The sequence below is a fragment of the Hordeum vulgare genome, chromosome 7H (genome assembly GCF_904849725.1).
Source record: "Hordeum vulgare subsp. vulgare chromosome 7H, MorexV3_pseudomolecules_assembly, whole genome shotgun sequence".
NCBI lineage: Eukaryota > Viridiplantae > Streptophyta > Magnoliopsida > Poales > Poaceae > Hordeum > Hordeum vulgare.
In genome coordinates, this window is record NC_058524.1 from 48,097,722 (window position 1) to 48,116,462 (window position 18,741).

An 18,741-nucleotide genomic window follows, 5' to 3' on the forward strand; every position below is an offset into this window, starting at 1 on the left:
AGCTCCTCGCTTGTTTGCGTGGATGTCCTCACTCATCAGTCAGAATGTTCTGTAAACAGTGAGCCACAAGCAATAACACTGGGCATTGCTCAAACAAACAAATCCCATGCAATCACAGCAAACACACGCACATACAAGAACTTTGGAGAGGGCAAACACACCACCAAAGGCACCCCAGCTGCATTGGGCATGAAGCAACCATAGCGGTTAAAAAACCGTTCATGTTCGTCCACAGGTTCCGATACAAATGGGGTTCTGAACTTCTGACACTACAACAACAACAGTCATGGGCCAAGGAATGAACGCCAGGTTAAGGTACAACAGCATGCTAACGACTACCAGATTCTGGCGCTGAACAAAAGAATCAACCAATGACGGATGTCTCTTCAGTGGGCGAGCTTCTTGGCCCGCCCGCTGGATGGCTGCCCGGGGTCTTTCGCTCCAGGAGCATCGGGCTTTCGAGCCCACACGGGGGCTCGGTCAGGCTCATAGCGGTAATCATAGAAGATCTCCTCGCCTGAACCGATCCGCTCTTTGGCAAAGATGCCTACCCTATGATCGCCTGCCACCATGATAACCTTGGCATAGCAATTCGGGTCGGGGGAGTGGTTGGCAAACTTCAGCTTGTCGCCCATTCTGAAGGCATCCAGAACAAACTGCATTCAAAGAGTAGAGTAAGGCAACAGCGGCCGGATCAGATGTAAAATGCAGGGCTTTGAATGGAGCAAGTTGAGAAGGAGAATGACTTAAAAGCAGGAGCTATATCTAATGATCAGTGAAGCATATGGCCTTGAATGTTGAGACGACTGTAAATGGCAATATTTGTACACCTACCTCATTATTCAGGTTGAAAAGGAAGGACGAGTTCTCGCGGTCATATATCTTTCCACGCTTATCTGCTTCCTTGTGAGAAATAAGCTCCCCAGTGTACTCGCCAAGATACTCATGCTTGCTAACAGTATTCTGAAGATTGTGGAAAAGATAAATAAGATGAGTTAGAGGGAAGAGCGATGGATAAGATGGAAGGAGCAATCTTACCTTGAGAAATGCTCCCCAGCCAGAAACATCAGATTTCCCAAGTAAGACCTGACAACAAAGTAATGACTATTCAATACCATGAAGAGAAAATTTCGTTCAAAACAGAACCCAGGCATTATAATGGACAGCAAGTCTTTTATCAAGAAGCATGTGCTTTACCAGCTATTCGATGTGTTGTGTTACAACATCAAGTCCAACGAGAACATTAAAATGGCCGTCGTGTACAACAAATCGGCTTTGCAACTCATAGTCACTTGCCACAACTAATGACAACATCGTTGTCTTCATATCTATTAATGCCCTTTTTAGTAAGGAGTGGCAATGCTGGTATATCAATGCTAGTGTAGACACTTAAACTCATTTGCCCTGTTCTATTTTTCCTTGATTTCAGAGAACGCCTAATTAAATCAAAAGCATATCCTAATTGGTTCATAACTAGCCATAAACAAGAGCCATTGCTCAGAAGTTTTAAATTGTTGCTATATCAACACCAGCCTCGACAGTAATGAGAACTAGCTTAAAGAGATGTAGATACTTAAATCATGTGTAGATCACATCTAGAAGTTCAGGTATCTGAGACTGAAGTTCTGCACACAAAGAATCTGTGGTTCTTATCTTTATTCTGTTAGATGACAGTGCCAACCAAAGAAATCATCAAATCAAGTATCGACTCGAAGAAATATAACCAAGTTGTCCATAACATGTGATAAACTAAAGTGTAATTTTTTTACCCTTTGTTGTTGTTTAAGAAGTAGCTTCATGTTCCGGCATTCATAATTATCGCCCCTTTGGTTGGGAACTCCCAGTGAACCATCACCACACCTGTAGGTTAGAAATGGAACAGTTTAATGCAATGATGATTTATTCTGCAATAATTACAGATGAGACAACATTTCAAGCTAGAACAGTTTGCAAAGCATGATTCAACATTAATAAAATTGTCCATTAACGGCTTGCAACTTTACGGGTTCGGGTAAACATCCATTGTGAACAAGATATTGTTCCCATGACTTTACATAGTATGTGCATAAACAATGGGAAACCCGTTAAGTTTAGACCCTTTAAACAATGCACTGGCGCACCACGCACATAAGCATTCAATCAAGCGTGTTAACAAATGGGTGAATCATGTCAAATTACTATGTGTGATGATTGTCAACTGTTGCTGATGGCTACAAAATTAAAATCATTAATTTATCGTTTATCAATCCCCTTGTTTGAGCTTTTAGCTGCAGAACTGTATCTTGAGATGCTACAGTGTTATCAAGCAAGAGTATTTATGCACTTCTAATAATAGATGAGACACTTGTGTAACACATACATCCGAGCTTTTGGAGAATTACCACCCATACTTGTAATGTGGCAACTTACAACGTGCAGATTTACTTCTGTTGGCCGCTGTGTGCGATTTCAAATGCATAACTAATTCCCAAATGTCAGGTGGTAAAACAGAAGCATCATGGAAAATTTCAAAGGCAAACATGGTGAATTTTGAACTAATCTGCTACAGGTGAGATTGTAAAAGTTGCAAAGAACAAAATACACAAGTCCTGGTGATGCAATTTTCTATACATTGATACTGGCGAATTAACTACATGGACCTTCAAAGGTTAATCTGGTTTTGCAAATACATACCCTACCCAGCAGTTTCTGCACACATCAGGATCACATTCCCTGTCAGCAGCAAAGCATGGACATTGGCGACTGCGACACTGGCTCTTTGCACAATGACAACCTCGAAAACGATTCTTGCACATTTTCGGACACCTGAAATGCAAAGGGAATAAACTTCCAGTTCCTCGCACAAATTGCTACATTATGACAGCAGGATGAGGACACAAAATTGTTTGCATGCCTGTTTTATGTGTTTTTATAGTTTTGATTCCATTCACAACTGAAACTTCTCAAACTAAGCAATAACAACAAAGTATCCGGGGCCATATAAATTAATCTGATTTTATTCTCTACTGAGAGTTAATCCATATACTACGCAGCTTTAAAAATCTCGTTTGAATCCAATACTAGCTTGGATGTTGTCTAAAAAGAGTCTAGGTGTGCTAAAAAGTAAGAGAGATCAACTCAGCACTGAAGTATTAGTATCCAGAAGGGCAAGCATTCTTAGTTCACACGTGACAGGCTTAATCCAAGCAAAAATATACTCCCTCTGTCCCAAAATAACTGTCTCAACATTGTACTAGCTCTAGTACAAAATTGTACTAAGCTTAAGACACTTATTTTGAGACGGAGGGAGTAGTATATAGCAGCAAAGTGAAAAGATAAGTTAATATGTGGGAGAGATCGGCAATAGTCAATAACTAGAAGAACTCCATAGTAAACAGAACAAAAACACATGTACTTCAGATGCATAGAAATTATGCTATAATTGTGCAAGTTGTTGTAAAGGAAAATAATCAACTCACCCACAGTATTTCTCACAGCACGTCCCATTTACGAGACATGGACACTGTTTCCCACATGATGATTGACAACCACATGGATTATATTGCCGACAAGGCTGATCTTTCCTTTCTGTAATCCTTTTCCTTATAAAATGGTAACCTGCAGATTTCCAGGTGTACTTCAAACGACGAACTCTACCCCGTCTTCTAATAAACCGTGATCTTACACGCAACTCATGTCCCTGAGATGTTAACATTGGAAGCACTAAAATAAGAAACTTCCTGGGTGAAAAATAAAAAATAACATAGAGGGGGAGAATGAACCATACCTTTATATATCCTTTGACGAGAGAATCACCCCTGCTAAGATTTCCGGATGCGCTACTATTTTCAATATAACTCATATACTGAAAAACATCGCTACATGTTTTCATTCCACAGAGAAGGTTCCGAGCAATTAAACAACTGCATGAAAGAAAACCCATGAATTCAGTACGACTATTAATTCTGGGAAACAGGGTAAACTTACGGCTATAATAATGATAAAGGAGAGCAGCAATTTGGCTCCCAGATTCATGTGCTCCTACTGTGAGCAGCAACAATTCAAAAAAGACACATGAAAGTGTCATACCCTCGAATTTTCATGGAAAATCGAGTATTTTGTGCACCTTGGAGAAAAAACAGTGCCTAAAAATATATGTGGTGGTGGGATCCTTGCAGTTCACATTTAAAACTTTAATCATTAATGTAGGTAGTATATGCCTTGCCACTATGAAGATAATGTCATTAGCGGAAAATCTATGTTACTAGTGGAAAATATGTTTGTAATATATAGTTTTGAGGGGATGGCCGCAACTTTTAGTCAAAGAAAGTTCATAAACATTTCCTCCCCCGGCATTTTTTCAGTCCCTCATACTCCGCACTTTTAAGATGGTGAGAAAACAGCATGCAAAAGGAAATGATGGGAATACTGTATGTAAAGGAATGAATTGTCTACCATAGTCAAAGTCTTCCGAGTGGCAGAGATTAAAACAATTCACATATAACTCTACTCAGTTCAGAAAAATGTTTACAGGTTATGTAAAGCCACAGACAAAAGATCACCTGACTGGTTGTATAATACTCCCTCTGTAAGTTAATATAAGAACACATTTTTTTACATTATGACTGTCAAAAAACATCTTATATTAAGTTACGGAGGGAGTAGTAAGCAACACATAAACAAGTGCAAGATAATGAAACCACTTATATAAATATGGTCATCAGGAGAAGGGTCCAACCTGTTCCTTCCAAAAATCTCCAAACCTTTCACTAGAAGCCCTTGCTCAATCACCTTCCAGGATCTACATTTATTTTCTTGTCTGCATATATTCTCCTCAACATCTTCTATCATCGAACTATCATGGCCATCTATTGCTGAATGTTCGTTCTTGGTTTCCTCTGTTGCATCATTACGATCTTCCCCTGAAGCTAAATTATTCTCCATTTGAGGCACATCCTTCTTCCGAGAACTTCTTGTACTTGGAGAATTCTGTTGTGGGGATGCAACTGAATCCTTGTGTCCATTTCGTGTATCGGATCTAAGCTTCATATCCCTTGGCCAGAGACATCCACCAGAATTAGAATCTGATGGTGCCACTTCTCTTTGTCCTTTTTTAACACTCATAAGAATCCGCTCGGCGATTCTTCTATTAGTACTTTTCCTGATTCCACCTTTTGGGCTAATTTTGACTTTGGATTGACAAGATGATTGTTGTGGAGATTTAGTACTCGTTGGATGTCCTTCTGAGTCACTGCTTTCTGAGGCAACCCTTTGGATTGAAGAGCCTTCACTTTGTTGGGATTTCGCTTTCTTACCACTAGAACCCTGTTTTTTCTTATTTGAGCTTAACTGGTTCCTTGTATTATCAGATGAGTGAGTTGGCTCCTCTATGTCAAGCATGTCAGAATCAACTGTGGTAGTAGCATCTGGTTTAGGAGCCTGAAAAAACATTGCAAAACAATGTCAATTCAAGTCACGTACTTATGTACCAAAATCCAAATTGTCAGACAAAACAAGCCAATTTTCAGAAGTCATACACCATAAAATACAAACCAGTTTATAACAATGAATACCACATGGTATACCATCATCCATGCTGTTCCAAGGTGGTTGCTTTTCTGTCTGTATGAGAAGGCACAAATTAGAATACCACCCAATTTTGGAAATAACTCTTGAACTTCAAAACTTACAGGAAATACTAAATCTTGAGAACACCCATGTAGTTTGCAATCAAAAACCTGCCAATATCAAGATGGGCAGAATATTCATCAGCAAACCAGAGGCATTATGGAAAGCATATGATGGTTAACAGATGAACGTACTAGACATCGGCGACAAAAGAGATTGTCAAAGGAATCCAATGCTGCATCTAAATCTTTATCACGGTAGAGATCTTCCACTTTGGCATTAAGTTCAGAAACCTTTTTAAGAGAACCCTCGGTTTTGCCCCCATTTAGGATCTCATATCTGGCCTGTAAAATACGGCTATATGTGTTAATTGTAGCAAAAATGTGAACTGGAAAAGGAAAAGCCCAAATGGCCAAAATGCTATTGAGATTATGTGAATGATTATGAACAGAAAACTAGCCTTTATGTCACCAGCTACCCTATCAAAACATCGAGCTAGGGTTTCCAGCACTGCATCAGACATGCCACATTCTTGAATTGTCATCCTAACATAGAGTAGCAGAGGAACATAATTAATTACATCGTCATCAAATAACCCATTGAGAAGAAGGCGCATAACAGAAGCCTAAATCTATTTTTGGTTTATCCAGGTTAAAGAAGGTGTGTAAACTCATCAACAGACTACGCAGATTATTGTTGAGCAACATAAACTCCACATTAAAGTTCCTTCAAGAGTACGCTAGAAACAAAGCATGCAGCCCATTTTAAGTAAAGTAAGCCTACTTTTCTGGAGGTCCAAGCTAGTCTAGTCCGATTATGCAAACCAATTTAACATTTTGCAGTCTCACCTTAGGTAAAAAGGAAGAAGAATGACACAAAAGCACTATTGAATTATCAAAGTTCTTTATTACATGAAAATTAAGTGAAGCAATGCAGACCACATCACCACAATAATTACTTAGTGACACTTTGTATTCATATTAATTAAATATACTTTACAACTCTTGATGTACCCCCGCCATTCCCTTTTTGGTGGCGTGTTTCCAGTTTTGTCAAGACCAAGGATTTCCAGTGCAGAGTGCCCGCAAAGATTATGGTCATTTTACCATCACGCGTGCTCCCGTCTTATTTATCATGCTAACTGCACTCCAGCTCTTTCTTCACACCACCTCATAATTGCGCCATAGCCCAGCTCTCGTATTCATAAAGCGCTATCCTGCGAAAAATGCAAACGGATTCGCTCCTGTTTTTTCTCTTGATCTCACACATCAACCTTGCGCACTACCGCTGTCCTGCATGTATTTATCATGGATAAAGGAGGAACGAGAGAAGATAACGGGCATGTGTTCTGGGCATATTTAGTACGTCCATAGATTGTGGAGATCAATGGGTTAAGAGCCGATTAGAGATTAGTGAGAGGACTAGACACTAAACTAATCATCTGACTTCCTAATGTGCCTCCTAAATAGGAATTTCAACAGAAAAAAAAACACCACCCAAATAGGAACGGATGGGGTATTATGTTTCAAGAAAGAAAAAACGAGACAATCCTTTAACCGTAATTTTTTCAGGAAACTACTAATTGCTTAGGTATCCTAAAACCATAAGCTGTGTGTATCCTAATGTAGCGTGGTTCCTGTACGAAAATACAAATAAAACAAATGTATTGCTGCAAAAGAAAACAAAGGAATGCCCCAAGTTTGTTTACCGAATTAGACAGTCTTCAGAAACTTTGAACTCCTTTTTCTCCTCTTCATCCTCAACAGCTTCATCCTCACTATCACTGCAAATTAAAGCTTCACCACAACTTGCATCATAGTAAATCCTTCGTCGACCAAGTACAGACTGGTCTTCTGTCATCCTCTGGTTCCTGCATGAAACCCCGAGAAAACTTTTGTCTCAAAAAAACCCTACCAAGACCTTACTGAAGGAAACTCATTTGTACGCATCGAGAAGTGCATGTGGTTATAAACATACCTGTCCAAAAATGTCCATGTTGTATAAGGCGGAATTTTTTGCGCTTCTTGGAGTTTAATTGGCCTAGTGACATTCTTTGCAGCTAGATTTCCACCCAACATAACAGTTGACGTGGCATAGGAGCTTTCTTCATCAGAACTGACACCGTCTTCATCAGCGGGGGATAGTACAATACGAGGCCCAGAAGAGAGTACATCGTCTTGCCTACTTGTCAGCAGATTCGAGTCAGTGCTATTTGATGTATTTCTTTGCCAGATTTTTGAAGAATTGCTAGTGCTTTGTGTAACGGGACTGAGCTTTATCTTGTTTCCCTCTATCTTATTCTGGAAAGAAAAAATAACAATCAGAAATAATAATAAAAAAGAACAACATGGACATCTGACAGAAAAAATACTGAGAGAATTACAGAACGTGTGATCCCAGAGCACCTTAATGTAAGTAAAACGATCGGCTGTAACTTTCTTCTTCAACGAGTCAATAACACGTAAAACATGTCGGGAGGCCTCACTTCCATCTTCATCTGACATGCTAGCCTTATTATCTTGAGTAAACCTACACACGTGGTAACTTCATCATATAACAAGCATAATACAAACTCATATCATAGTCGTACGATTGAAGGGTAAGAATATCGAAGCCACAAGACAACCATCGTTAGAGCGCGGCTAATTAGTAATTAGTTCATCTCAACATTTTCAGGCGCAACGTTAGGCATAAAATGGCATCGTGATTACAAACTGCAAGCGCATAATGATACTGTGCACCATAGAGAGAACAGACAAATTACTGGAATGAATAACCCAGTTTACTACTGTTGGTCATGTAAGTGCTCCTATAAGCGTCCAATATCCCCGCGAGTTATTAGGGCACTATATACCCAGATGACTGCGCTCGGAAGTAAATGAAGCGGCGCTTCGGTAACGGAACGGGCAGACCATGACAAAAAACAACGGGGCGGTAGCTCGTGAATGCCCCTGCTAGATGGGAGAAACGCGGTATAAAACCCACGGGCTCGGCCGCCACCCGTTGCAGGCCGTCAGAGCGTAGCTGCGCGGCGCCGCATTCCGGGCCCCCGCGCCATGGGCGGATCTAGGCGGCGCGCGCGGCGGCGGCCTGTTTCGGGGCGGAAGCAGCCGCCGCATGACCGGAGGGAAGGGCGTACCTGAGAGCCAATGTCGACGGTGGCCGACGCGGCGGAGACGGCGGCAGGGACGGGCCGAGGCGGGAGCCGCGGTGGCGGCGGCGGGGCGAGGCGGCCGGGGGAGGAGGGGGCGCGGCGGCGGCGACGCCTGGCTGCGTGCGGGGTTGCGGCGGCTGCTCTAGGGCAGAGCGGGGGAGGAGGAGGTTCGTGGTGGCCGCATTTGGTGGGAATGGCGGATCGTGGTCGTGGGGGGCTGGGTAGGGTAGGTCAGAGCGGAGCAGGAGATAGGTCACGAGAGGGGGGGAGAGGGGATTAGTTTTTGAAATGCGGGGAGGGAGAGGGAGGGGGGAGGAAAGGTGGTGGTGGTGGGGCGGGACAGTGCCGAGGGAAACCTGGGAAAGCGGGTGGGCTTTGATGACCCGGTCAGATCGCTCGCTGCCTGCGCCTGGTGCGGGAAATTGTTCTACTACTAGAAAGTACGTAGAAAGTACCCCGTGTGTTGCTAAATACTCCCTCCCTAATTAAATATAAGTTTTTTAAAATATTTCACTACGTGTCTATATACGAAGCAAAATGAATGAATCTATACCTTAAAATATGTCTATATACAGTCGTATGTAGTCCATTAGTGAAACTCTTAGAAAGACTTTTATTTAGAAACGGAGGGAGTATAAGTCTTTTAAGATATTTTACTAGGAGTCTACATACGGAGCAAAATGAGTGAATATAAACTCTAAAGTATGTCTATATATATCCGTATGTAGTCCACTAATGAAACTTTTTTAAAGACTTATATTTAGGAACTGAGGGAGTAGTATTTTTCTTGGAAAAAATAAATTTACATTGAGGAAACACATGCTCTCTCGGTTTCGACGACGTTGGTCAAGTCAATGTAAGGCTGCTCATAGTGAGGAGTAACATATAGTAGTATCATGCATATGTTACTATTGTATGATACTACCTTCATAGTGCATAGTATCATAAACTAGTATCATAGGTGATCTCATTTATTAACATGCATGACACACATTAGCATAGCATTTAACGTGATACGGTATCTACCTATGTTACTCTAACTCTCTTTCTCTTCTTTAATTACTTGCCACATCACCATGTTTGATAGTCTCAAGACTATGTTACTAGCTATGATACCCCCACTATGGTCAGCCTAAGTACTGAAGATAAGGAGCCCCAGCAGTGCGGTGAATGTGTGGTATCTGGTATGGTTGGTCCTTCACATTTGATTACGTCAGCATTCGCATCGGTCATTTGTTACCTCTGAAGAGCTATTCTATCCAAAGTATCGAGTATTTTTTTATTTGAATTTGCTTGAACTAGAATCTTATGATGCGTCGAAGCACATGTGTGTGTATTAAATATATTCCCATAAATTACAAATGCTGAAACTAAATTTTATGAAATTAAAAATCCATATTTCTTTCTGTGAAACTCAAACATTACACAGGTTTAAAGTCTTAGATCGTTATTGTAATATAATTGTGAGTAAAAATAGTTGTGTTGACTCGTACTCCCTCCGTACCCAAATAGCTGCAGCTGGGGAGAACTAAACTAGTTCTCTTCAACTACAATTATTTGGGTATACAGAGGAAGTAGATAATAATTTTATATTTGAAGGTGAAAACTTTAGAAAACACAATGTAGTCGTTAATAAAACTAACCTTAAAACACTAAGACCCTAAACCTTAAACCCTAAAAATCGACAAGGCACAAATAGTAATGGCATCGCAAATGATCTCAAATTAATAAAAGGGAACCTAAACTCAAAACTCTAACCCTAAACCCTAATAGTAAACAGTAAACCTAATAATCTACAATGTAAACCTTGAAGCTTAAATTGCAAATTGTGAAGAAAGATCGCTGGGTGTAGTACATGATACCGAAAAACCTTAGATGTAATCCTTAAAGTAAGACCGCTATGTTGAGTAGATGAGTATCGTATACTATAAGCACTAAACCTTAAACCCTAAACTTTAGACATTAAATTCTAAACTAGGATTAATAATTTTACTATTTAAGTCCCCTCAAACTTGAAGGTTTAGTGAACGATAGCCCTAAACGTTAAACTAATTCTATGATAACTATAAACAAAAACTACGAAGTAGAAAACCCTGAAGCTCTTGGAAATATGCCCTAGAGGCAATAATAAAGTGGTTATTATTATGTTTTTTTGTTCATGATAATTGTTTATTATCCATGCTATAATTGTATTAATTGAAAACTCAAATACATGTGTGAATACATAGACATCGCATTATCCCTAGTAAGCCTCTACTGGGCTAGCTCGTTGATCAAAGATGGTTAAGGTTTCCTAGCCATAGACATGAGTTGTCATTTGATAACGGGATCACATCGTTAGGAGAATGATGTGATGGATAAGACCCAAATCGTAAGCATAGCGTTTGATCGTATCAAGTTTATTGTTATTACTTTTTACATGTCAATGTATTTGTTCCTACGACCATGAGATCAGGCAACTCCCTAACACCAGAGGAATGCTTTGTGTGTATCAAATATCACAACGTAACTGGATGATTATAAATATGCTCTACAGGTATCTCCGAGGGTGTCTGTTGAGTTGGCATGGATTAAGACTGAGATTTGTCACTTCGTGTGATGGAGAGGTATCTCGGGGCCCACTTGATAATACAACATCACAATAAGCTTGCAAGCAATGTGACTAAGAATTTAGTCACTGGATCTTGTATTACAGAACGAGTAAAGAGACTTGCCGGTAACGAGATTGAACTAGGTATGGAGATATCGACGATCGAATCTCGAACAAGTAACATGATGATGGACAAAGGGAATTGCATACGTGATTAGCTGAATCCTTGACATCGTGGTTCGATCGATAAAGATCTTCGTAGAATATGTACGAACCAATATGGGCATTCAGGTCCCGCTATTGGTTATTGACAGTAGAGGTATCTCGGTCATGTGTGCATATTGGTTGGAATTATGCCCTAGAGGCAATAATAAATGTATAGTTATTATTATGATTCCTGTATCAAGATAATAGTTTATTATCCATGCTATAATTGTATTGAATGAAGACTCATTTACATGTGTGGATACATAGACAAAACACCGTCCCTAGCATGCCTCTAGTTGGCTAGCCAGTTGATCAATGATAGTCAGTGTCTTCTGATTATGCACAAGGTGTTGTTGCTTGATAACTGGATCACGTCATTGGGAGAATCACGTGATGGACTAGACCCAAACTAATAGACGTAGCATGTTGATCGTGTCATTTTGTTGCTACTGTTTTCTGCGTGTCAAGTATTTATTCCTATGACCATGAGATCATATAACTCACTGACACCGGAGGAATGCTTTATGTGTATCAAACGCCGCAACGTAACTGGGTGACTATAAAGATGCTCTACAGGTATCTCCGAAGGTGTTAGTTGAGTTAGTATGGATCAAAACTGGGTTTTGTCACTCCGTGTGACGGAGAGGTATCTCGGGGCCCACTCGGTAATACAACATCACACACAAGCCTTGCAAGCAATGTAACTTAGTGTAAGTTGCGGGATCTTGTATTACGGAACGAGTAAAGAGATTTGCCGGTAAACGAGATTGAAATAGGTATGCGGATACTGACGATCGAATCTCGGGCAAGTAACATACCGAAGGACAAAGGGAATGACATACGGGATTATACGAATCCTTGGCACTGAGGTTCAAACGATAAGATCTTCGTAGAATATGTAGGATCCAATATGGGCATCCAGGTCCCGCTATTGGATATTGACCGAGGAGTCTCTCGGGTCATGTCTACATAGTTCTCGAACCCGCAGGGTCTGCACACTTAAGGTTCGACGTTGTTTTATGCGTATTTGAGTTATATGGTTGGTTACCGAATGTTGTTCGGAGTCCCGGATGAGATCACGGATGTCACGAGGGTTTCCGGAATGGTCCGGAAACGAATATTGATATATAGGATGACCTCATTTGATTACCGGAAGGTTTTCGGAGTTACCGGGAATGACGAATGGGTTCCGGGAGTTCACCGAGGGGGGCAACCCACCCCGGGGAAGCCCATAGGCATTGGGGGAGCCACACCAGCCCTTAGTGGGCTGGTGGGACAGCCCACAAGTGCCCAATGCGCCAAGAGAAGAAAAATCAAGAGGAAAGGAAAAAAAGGAAGGAGGTGGGAAGGGAGGGGGACTCCTCCCACCAAACCAAGTCCAACTCGGTTTGGGGGGGGGAGTCCTCCCCCCCTTGGCTCGGCCGACTCCTTGGGGGGTCCTTGGACCCCAAGGCAAGGCCCCCTCCCTCCTCCTATATATATGGAGCAATTAGGGCTGATTTGAGACGACTTTCTCACGGTTGCCCGACCACATACCTCCACGGTTTTTCCTCTAGATCGCGTTTCTGCGGAGCTCGGGCGGAGCCCTGTTGAGACAAGATCATCACCAACCTCCGGAGCGCCGTCACACTACCGGAGAACTCTTCTACCTCTCCGTCTCTCTTGCTGGATCAAGAAGGCCGAGATCATCGTCGAGCTGTACGTGTGCTGAACGCGGAGGTGCCGTCCGTTCGGTACTAGATCGTGGGACTGATCGCGGGATTGTTCGCGGGGCGGATCGAGGGACGTGAGGACGTTCCACTACATCAACCGCGTTCTCTAACGCTTCTGCTGTACGATCTACAAGGGTACGTAGATCACTCATCCCCTCTCGTAGATGGACATCACCATGATAGGTCTTCGTGCGCGTACGAAATTTTTTGTTTCCCATGCGACGTTCCCCAACAGTGGCATCATGAGCTAGGTTCATGCGTAGATGTCTTCTCGAGTAGAACACAAAAGGTTTTGTGGGCGGTGATGTGCGCTTTGCTACCCTCCTTAGTCTTTTCTTGATTCCGCGGTATTGTTGGATTGAAGCGGCTTGGACCGACATTACTCGTACGCTTACGAGAGACTGGTTTCATCGTTACGAGTAACCCCCTTTGCTCAAAGATGACTGGCAAGTGACGGTTTCTCCAACTTTAGTTGAATCGGATTTGACCGAGGAGGTCCTTGGATGAGGTTAAATAGCAACTCATATATCTCCGTTGTGGTGTTTGCGTAAGTAAGATGCGATCCTACTAGATACCCTTGGTCACCACGTAAAACATGCAACAACAAAATTAGAGGACGTCTAACTTGTTTTTGCAGGGTATGATTGTGATGTGATATGGCCAACGATGTGATGTGATATATTGGATGTATGAGATGATCATGTTGTAATAGAAATATCGACTTGCATGTCGATGGTACGGCAACCGGCAGGAGCCATAGGGTTGTCTTTATACTAACGTTTGTGCTTGCAGATACGTTTACTATTTTGCTAGGATGTAGTTTTAGTAGTAATAGCATAAGTAGCACGACAACCCCGATGGCAACACGTTGATGGATGATCATGGTGTGGCGCCGGTGACAAGAAGATCGTGCCGGTGCTTTGGTGATGGAGATCAAGAAGCACGTGATGATGGCCATATCATGTCACTTATGAATTGCATGTGATGTTAATCCTTTTATGCACCTTATTTTGCTTAGAACGACGGTAGCATTATGAGGTGATCTCTCACTAAAATTTCAAGACGAAATTGTGTTCTCCCCGACTGTGCACCGTTGCTACAGTTCGTCGTTTCGAGACACCACGTGATGATCGGGTGTGATAGACTCAACGTTCACATACAACGGGTGCAAAACAGTTGCGCACGCGGAACACTCGGGTTAAGCTTGACGAGCCTAGCATGTGCAGACATGGCCTCGGAACACATGAGACCGAAAGGTCGATCATGAATCATATAGTTGATATGATTAGCATAGGGATGCTTACCACTGAAACTATACTCAACTCACGTGATGATCGGACTTGGGATAGTGTAAGTGGATCATGAACCACTCAAATGACTAGAGAGATGTACTTTTTGAGTGGGAGTTTAGCATATAATTTGATTAAGTTGAACTCTAATTATCTTGAACATAGTCTAAGTCCACTTTGAATATATTTGTGTTGTAGATCATGGCTCACGCGAGTGTCATCCTGAATTTTAATACGTTCCTAGAGAAAGCTAAGTTGAAAGATGATGGAAGCAACTTTGTAGACTGGGCTCGTAATCTTAAGCTAATCTTACAAGCTGGGAAGAAGGATTATGTCCTTAATGCTGCGCTAGGAGATGAACCACCCGCTACGGCTGATCAGGATGTTAAGAACGCTTGGTTAGCGCGTAAGGAGGACTACTCAATAGTTCAATGTGCAGTCTTGTATGGCTTAGAACCGGGACTTCAACGTCGCTTTGAGCGTCATGGAGCATTTGAGATGTTCCAGGAGTTGAAGTTTATCTTTCAGAAGAACGCTCGGATCGAGAGGTATGAGACCTCCGATAAATTCTATGCTTGCAAGATGGAGGAAAACTCGTCTGTCAGTGAACATGTGCTCAAAATGTCTGGGTACTCAAACCGTCTAGCTGAACTGGGGATTGAACTCCCGCAAGAAGCTATCACTGACAGAATCCTTCAATCACTGCCGCCAAGCTATAAAGGCTTTGTGTTGAACTACAACATGCAAGGGATGAACAAGTCTCCCGGCGAGTTGTTTGCGATGCTGAAAGTCGCAGAGTCTGAACTCTGTAAAGAGCATCAAGTGTTGATGGTGAGCAAGACCACTAGTTTCAAGAGAAACGGCAAAGGCAAGAAGGGCAATTCAAAGAAGAGCGGCAAGCCTGTTGCCAATCCGCCGAAGAAACCCAAGGCTGGACCTAAGCCTGAAACAGAGTGCTTCTATTGCAAGGGTATGGGTCACTGGAAGCGCAATTGCCCCAAGTATCTGGCAGATAAGAAGGCGGGCAAAGAAAAATCAGGTATATTTGATATACATGTTATTGATGTGTACTTAACCGGCTCTCGTAGTAGTGCCTGGGTATTCGATACCGGTTCTGTTGCTCACATTTGCAACTCGAAGCAGGAACTGCGGAATAGACGAAGGCTGGCGAAAGACGAAGTGACGATGCGCGTAGGAAATGGTTCCAAGGTTGATGCAATCGCCGTCGGCACAGTGTCACTTCAGCTACCATCGGGATTAGTGATGAACTTAAATCATTGTTATTTAGTGCCTGCGTTGAGCATGAACATTATATCTGGATCTTGTTTATTGCGAGACGGTTACTCTTTTAAGTCTGAGAATAATGGTTGTTCTATTTCTATGAGTAACATCTTTTATGGTCATGCACCGAATGTGAGAGGATTGTTCATATTGAATCTTGATAGCGATACACATATACATAACATTGAGACCAAAAGAGTTAGAGTAAACAACGATAGCGCCATGTTTTTGTGGCACTGCCGCTTGGGTCATATTGGTGTGAAGCGCATGAAGAAACTCCATGCTGATGGACTTTTGGAGTCACTTGACTTTGATTCACTTGACACGTGCGAACCATGCCTCATGGGCAAGATGACTAAGACTCCGTTCTCCGGAACAATGGAGCGTGCAAGTGACTTGTTGGAAATCATACATACCGATGTGTGCGGTCCAATGAGCGTAGAGGCACGCGGCGGATATCGTTATTTTCTCACCTTCACTGACGATTTAAGTAGATATGGTTATGTCTACTTGATGAAGCACAAGTCTGAAACATTTGAAAAGTTCAAGCAATTTCAGAGTGAAGTGGAAAATCATCGTAACAAGAAGATCAAATTCCTACGGTCTGATCGTGGGGGTGAATATCTGAGTTTCGAGTTTGGTGCTCACTTAAGACAATGTGGAATTGTTTCGCAGTTAACACCGCCTGGAACACCACAGCGTAATGGTGTGTCCGAACGTCGTAATCGTACTTTGTTAGAGATGGTGCGATCTATGATGTCTCTTACTGATTTGCCGTTATCATTTTGGGGTTATGCATTAGAAACAACTGCATTCACTTTAAATAGGGCACCATCAAAATCCGTTGAGACGACACCATACGAACTGTGGTATGGCAAAAGGCCAAAGTTGCCGTTTCTTAAAGTTTGGGGATGTGATGCTTATGTCAAAAAGCTTCAGCCTGAAAAGCTGGAACCCAAAGCGGAAAAGTGCGTCTTCATAGGTTACCCAAAAGAGACAGTTGGGTACACCTTCTATCTCAAATCCGAGGGCAAAGTGTTTGTTGCTAAAAACGGAGCTTTTCTCGAGAAGGAGTTTCTCTCGAGAGAATTGAGTGGGAGGAAGATAGAACTTGACGAGGTTGTCAAACCTCTCATCCCTCTGGATGGTGGCGCAGGGCAAGGGAAAACCTCTGTCGTTGCGACGCCGGTTGAGGAGGAAGTTAATGATGATGATCATGAAACTCCAGTTCAAGTTTCTGTTGAACCACGCAGGTCGACGAGATCACGCGCTGCTCCAGAGTGGTACGGTAATCCCGTCTTATCAATCATGTTGTTAGACAACAATGAACCTGCGAATTATGAAGAAGCAATGGTGGGCCCAGATTCCAACAAATGGCTAGAAGCCATGAAATCCGAGATAGGATCCATGTATGAAAACAAAGTGTGGACTTTGGAGATACTGCCTGAGGGCCGCAAGGCTATTCAGAACAAATGGATCTTTAAGAAGAAGACGGACGCTGACGGTAACGTGACCGTTTATAAAGCTCGACTTGTGGCAAAGGGTTTTTTCACAAGTTCCAGGAGTTGACTACGATGAGACTTTCTCACCCGTAGCGATGCTTAAGTCCGTTAGAATCATGTTAGCAATAGCTGCATTTTTCGATTATGAAATCTGGCAGATGGATGTCAAAACGGCGTTCCTTAACGGTTTCCTTAAGGAAGAGTTGTATATGATGCAACCCGAAGGTTTTGTCGATCCTAAAAATGCTGACAAGGTGTGCAAACTCCAGCGATCCATTTATGGACTGGTGCAAGCATCTCGGAGTTGGAACAAACGCTTTGATGAGGTGATCAAAGCATTTGGGTTTATACAAGTGGTTGGAGAATCTTGTATTTACAAGAAAGTGAGTGGGAGCTCTGTGGCGTTTCTAATATTATATGTGGATGACATATTACTGATTGGAAACAACGTAGAGCTTTTGGAGAGCATAAAAGGTTACTTGAATAAAAGTTTCTCTATGAAGGACCTAGGAGAATCTGCTTACATTCTAGGCATTAAGATCTATAGGGATAGATCAAAACGCCTGATAGGACTTTCACAAAGCACATACCTTGATAAAGTTTTGAAGATGTTCAAAATGGAACAGTCCAAGAAAGGGTTCTTGCCAGTGTTGCAAGGTACGAGATTGAGTAAGACTCAGTGCCCAGCAACTGATGAAGATAGAGAGCATATGCGCTCCGTCCCCTATGCTTCAGCCATAGGTTCTATCATGTATGCGATGCTGTGCACTAGACCGGATGTTAGCCTGGCCATAAGTATGGCAGGTAGGTTCCAGAGTAATCCAGGAGTGGATCACTGGACAGCGGTCAAGAATATCCTGAAGTACCTGAAAAGGACTAAGGAGATGTTTCTCGTGTATGGAGGTGACGAAGAGCTCGCCGTAAAAGGTTACGTCGATGCAAGCTTTGACACAGATCCGGACGACTCTAAGTCGCAAACCGGATACGTATTTATTCTTAATGGGGGTGCAGTAAGCTGGTGCAGTTCCAAGCAAAGCGTCGTAGCAGATTCTACATGTGAAGCGGAGTACATGGCTGCCTCGGAGGCGGCTAAGGAGGGTGTCTGGATGAAGCAGTTCATGACGGATCTTGGAGTGGTGCCAAGTGCACTGGATCCAATAACCTTGTTCTGTGACAACACTGGTGCCATTGCCTTAGCAAAGGAACCAAGGTTTCACAAGAAGACCAGACACATCAAACGACGCTTCAACCTAATCCGCGACTACGTCGAGGAGGAGAACGTAAATATATGCAAAGTGCACACGGATCTGAATGTAGCAGACCCGCTGACTAAACCTCTTCCACGGCCAAAACTTGATCGACACCAGAACTGTATAGGTGTTAGATTTATTACAATGTA

At 42.4% G+C, this 18,741-nt stretch overlaps 1 protein-coding gene across 2 annotated transcripts; it reads right to left on the reverse strand.

Moving 5' to 3' along the window:
* Positions 1-132: 132 nt before the first annotated feature.
* LOC123411881 (histone-lysine N-methyltransferase CLF) lies at positions 133-8,831 on the reverse strand. 2 transcript variants are annotated; one of them, XM_045104839.1, is made up of 16 exons: positions 8,747-8,831; positions 8,013-8,136; positions 7,585-7,907; positions 7,316-7,477; positions 6,068-6,152; positions 5,802-5,951; positions 5,670-5,717; positions 5,533-5,601; positions 4,718-5,418; positions 3,767-3,902; positions 3,459-3,679; positions 2,674-2,805; positions 1,770-1,860; positions 1,039-1,086; positions 835-963; positions 133-656 (listed from the first exon to the last, which is right to left on the reverse strand). In XM_045104839.1, exons 2-16 carry the CDS (start codon positions 8,109-8,111, stop codon positions 387-389), a joined length of 2,664 nt encoding a protein of 887 aa, XP_044960774.1. In that variant the 5' UTR covers positions 8,112-8,136; positions 8,747-8,831; the 3' UTR covers positions 133-386. The 2 variants fall into 2 exon arrangements, with proteins under 2 accessions (XP_044960774.1, XP_044960773.1); XM_045104838.1 differs by having other exon boundaries at positions 835-1,086.
* Positions 8,832-18,741: the final 9,910 nt, after the last annotated feature.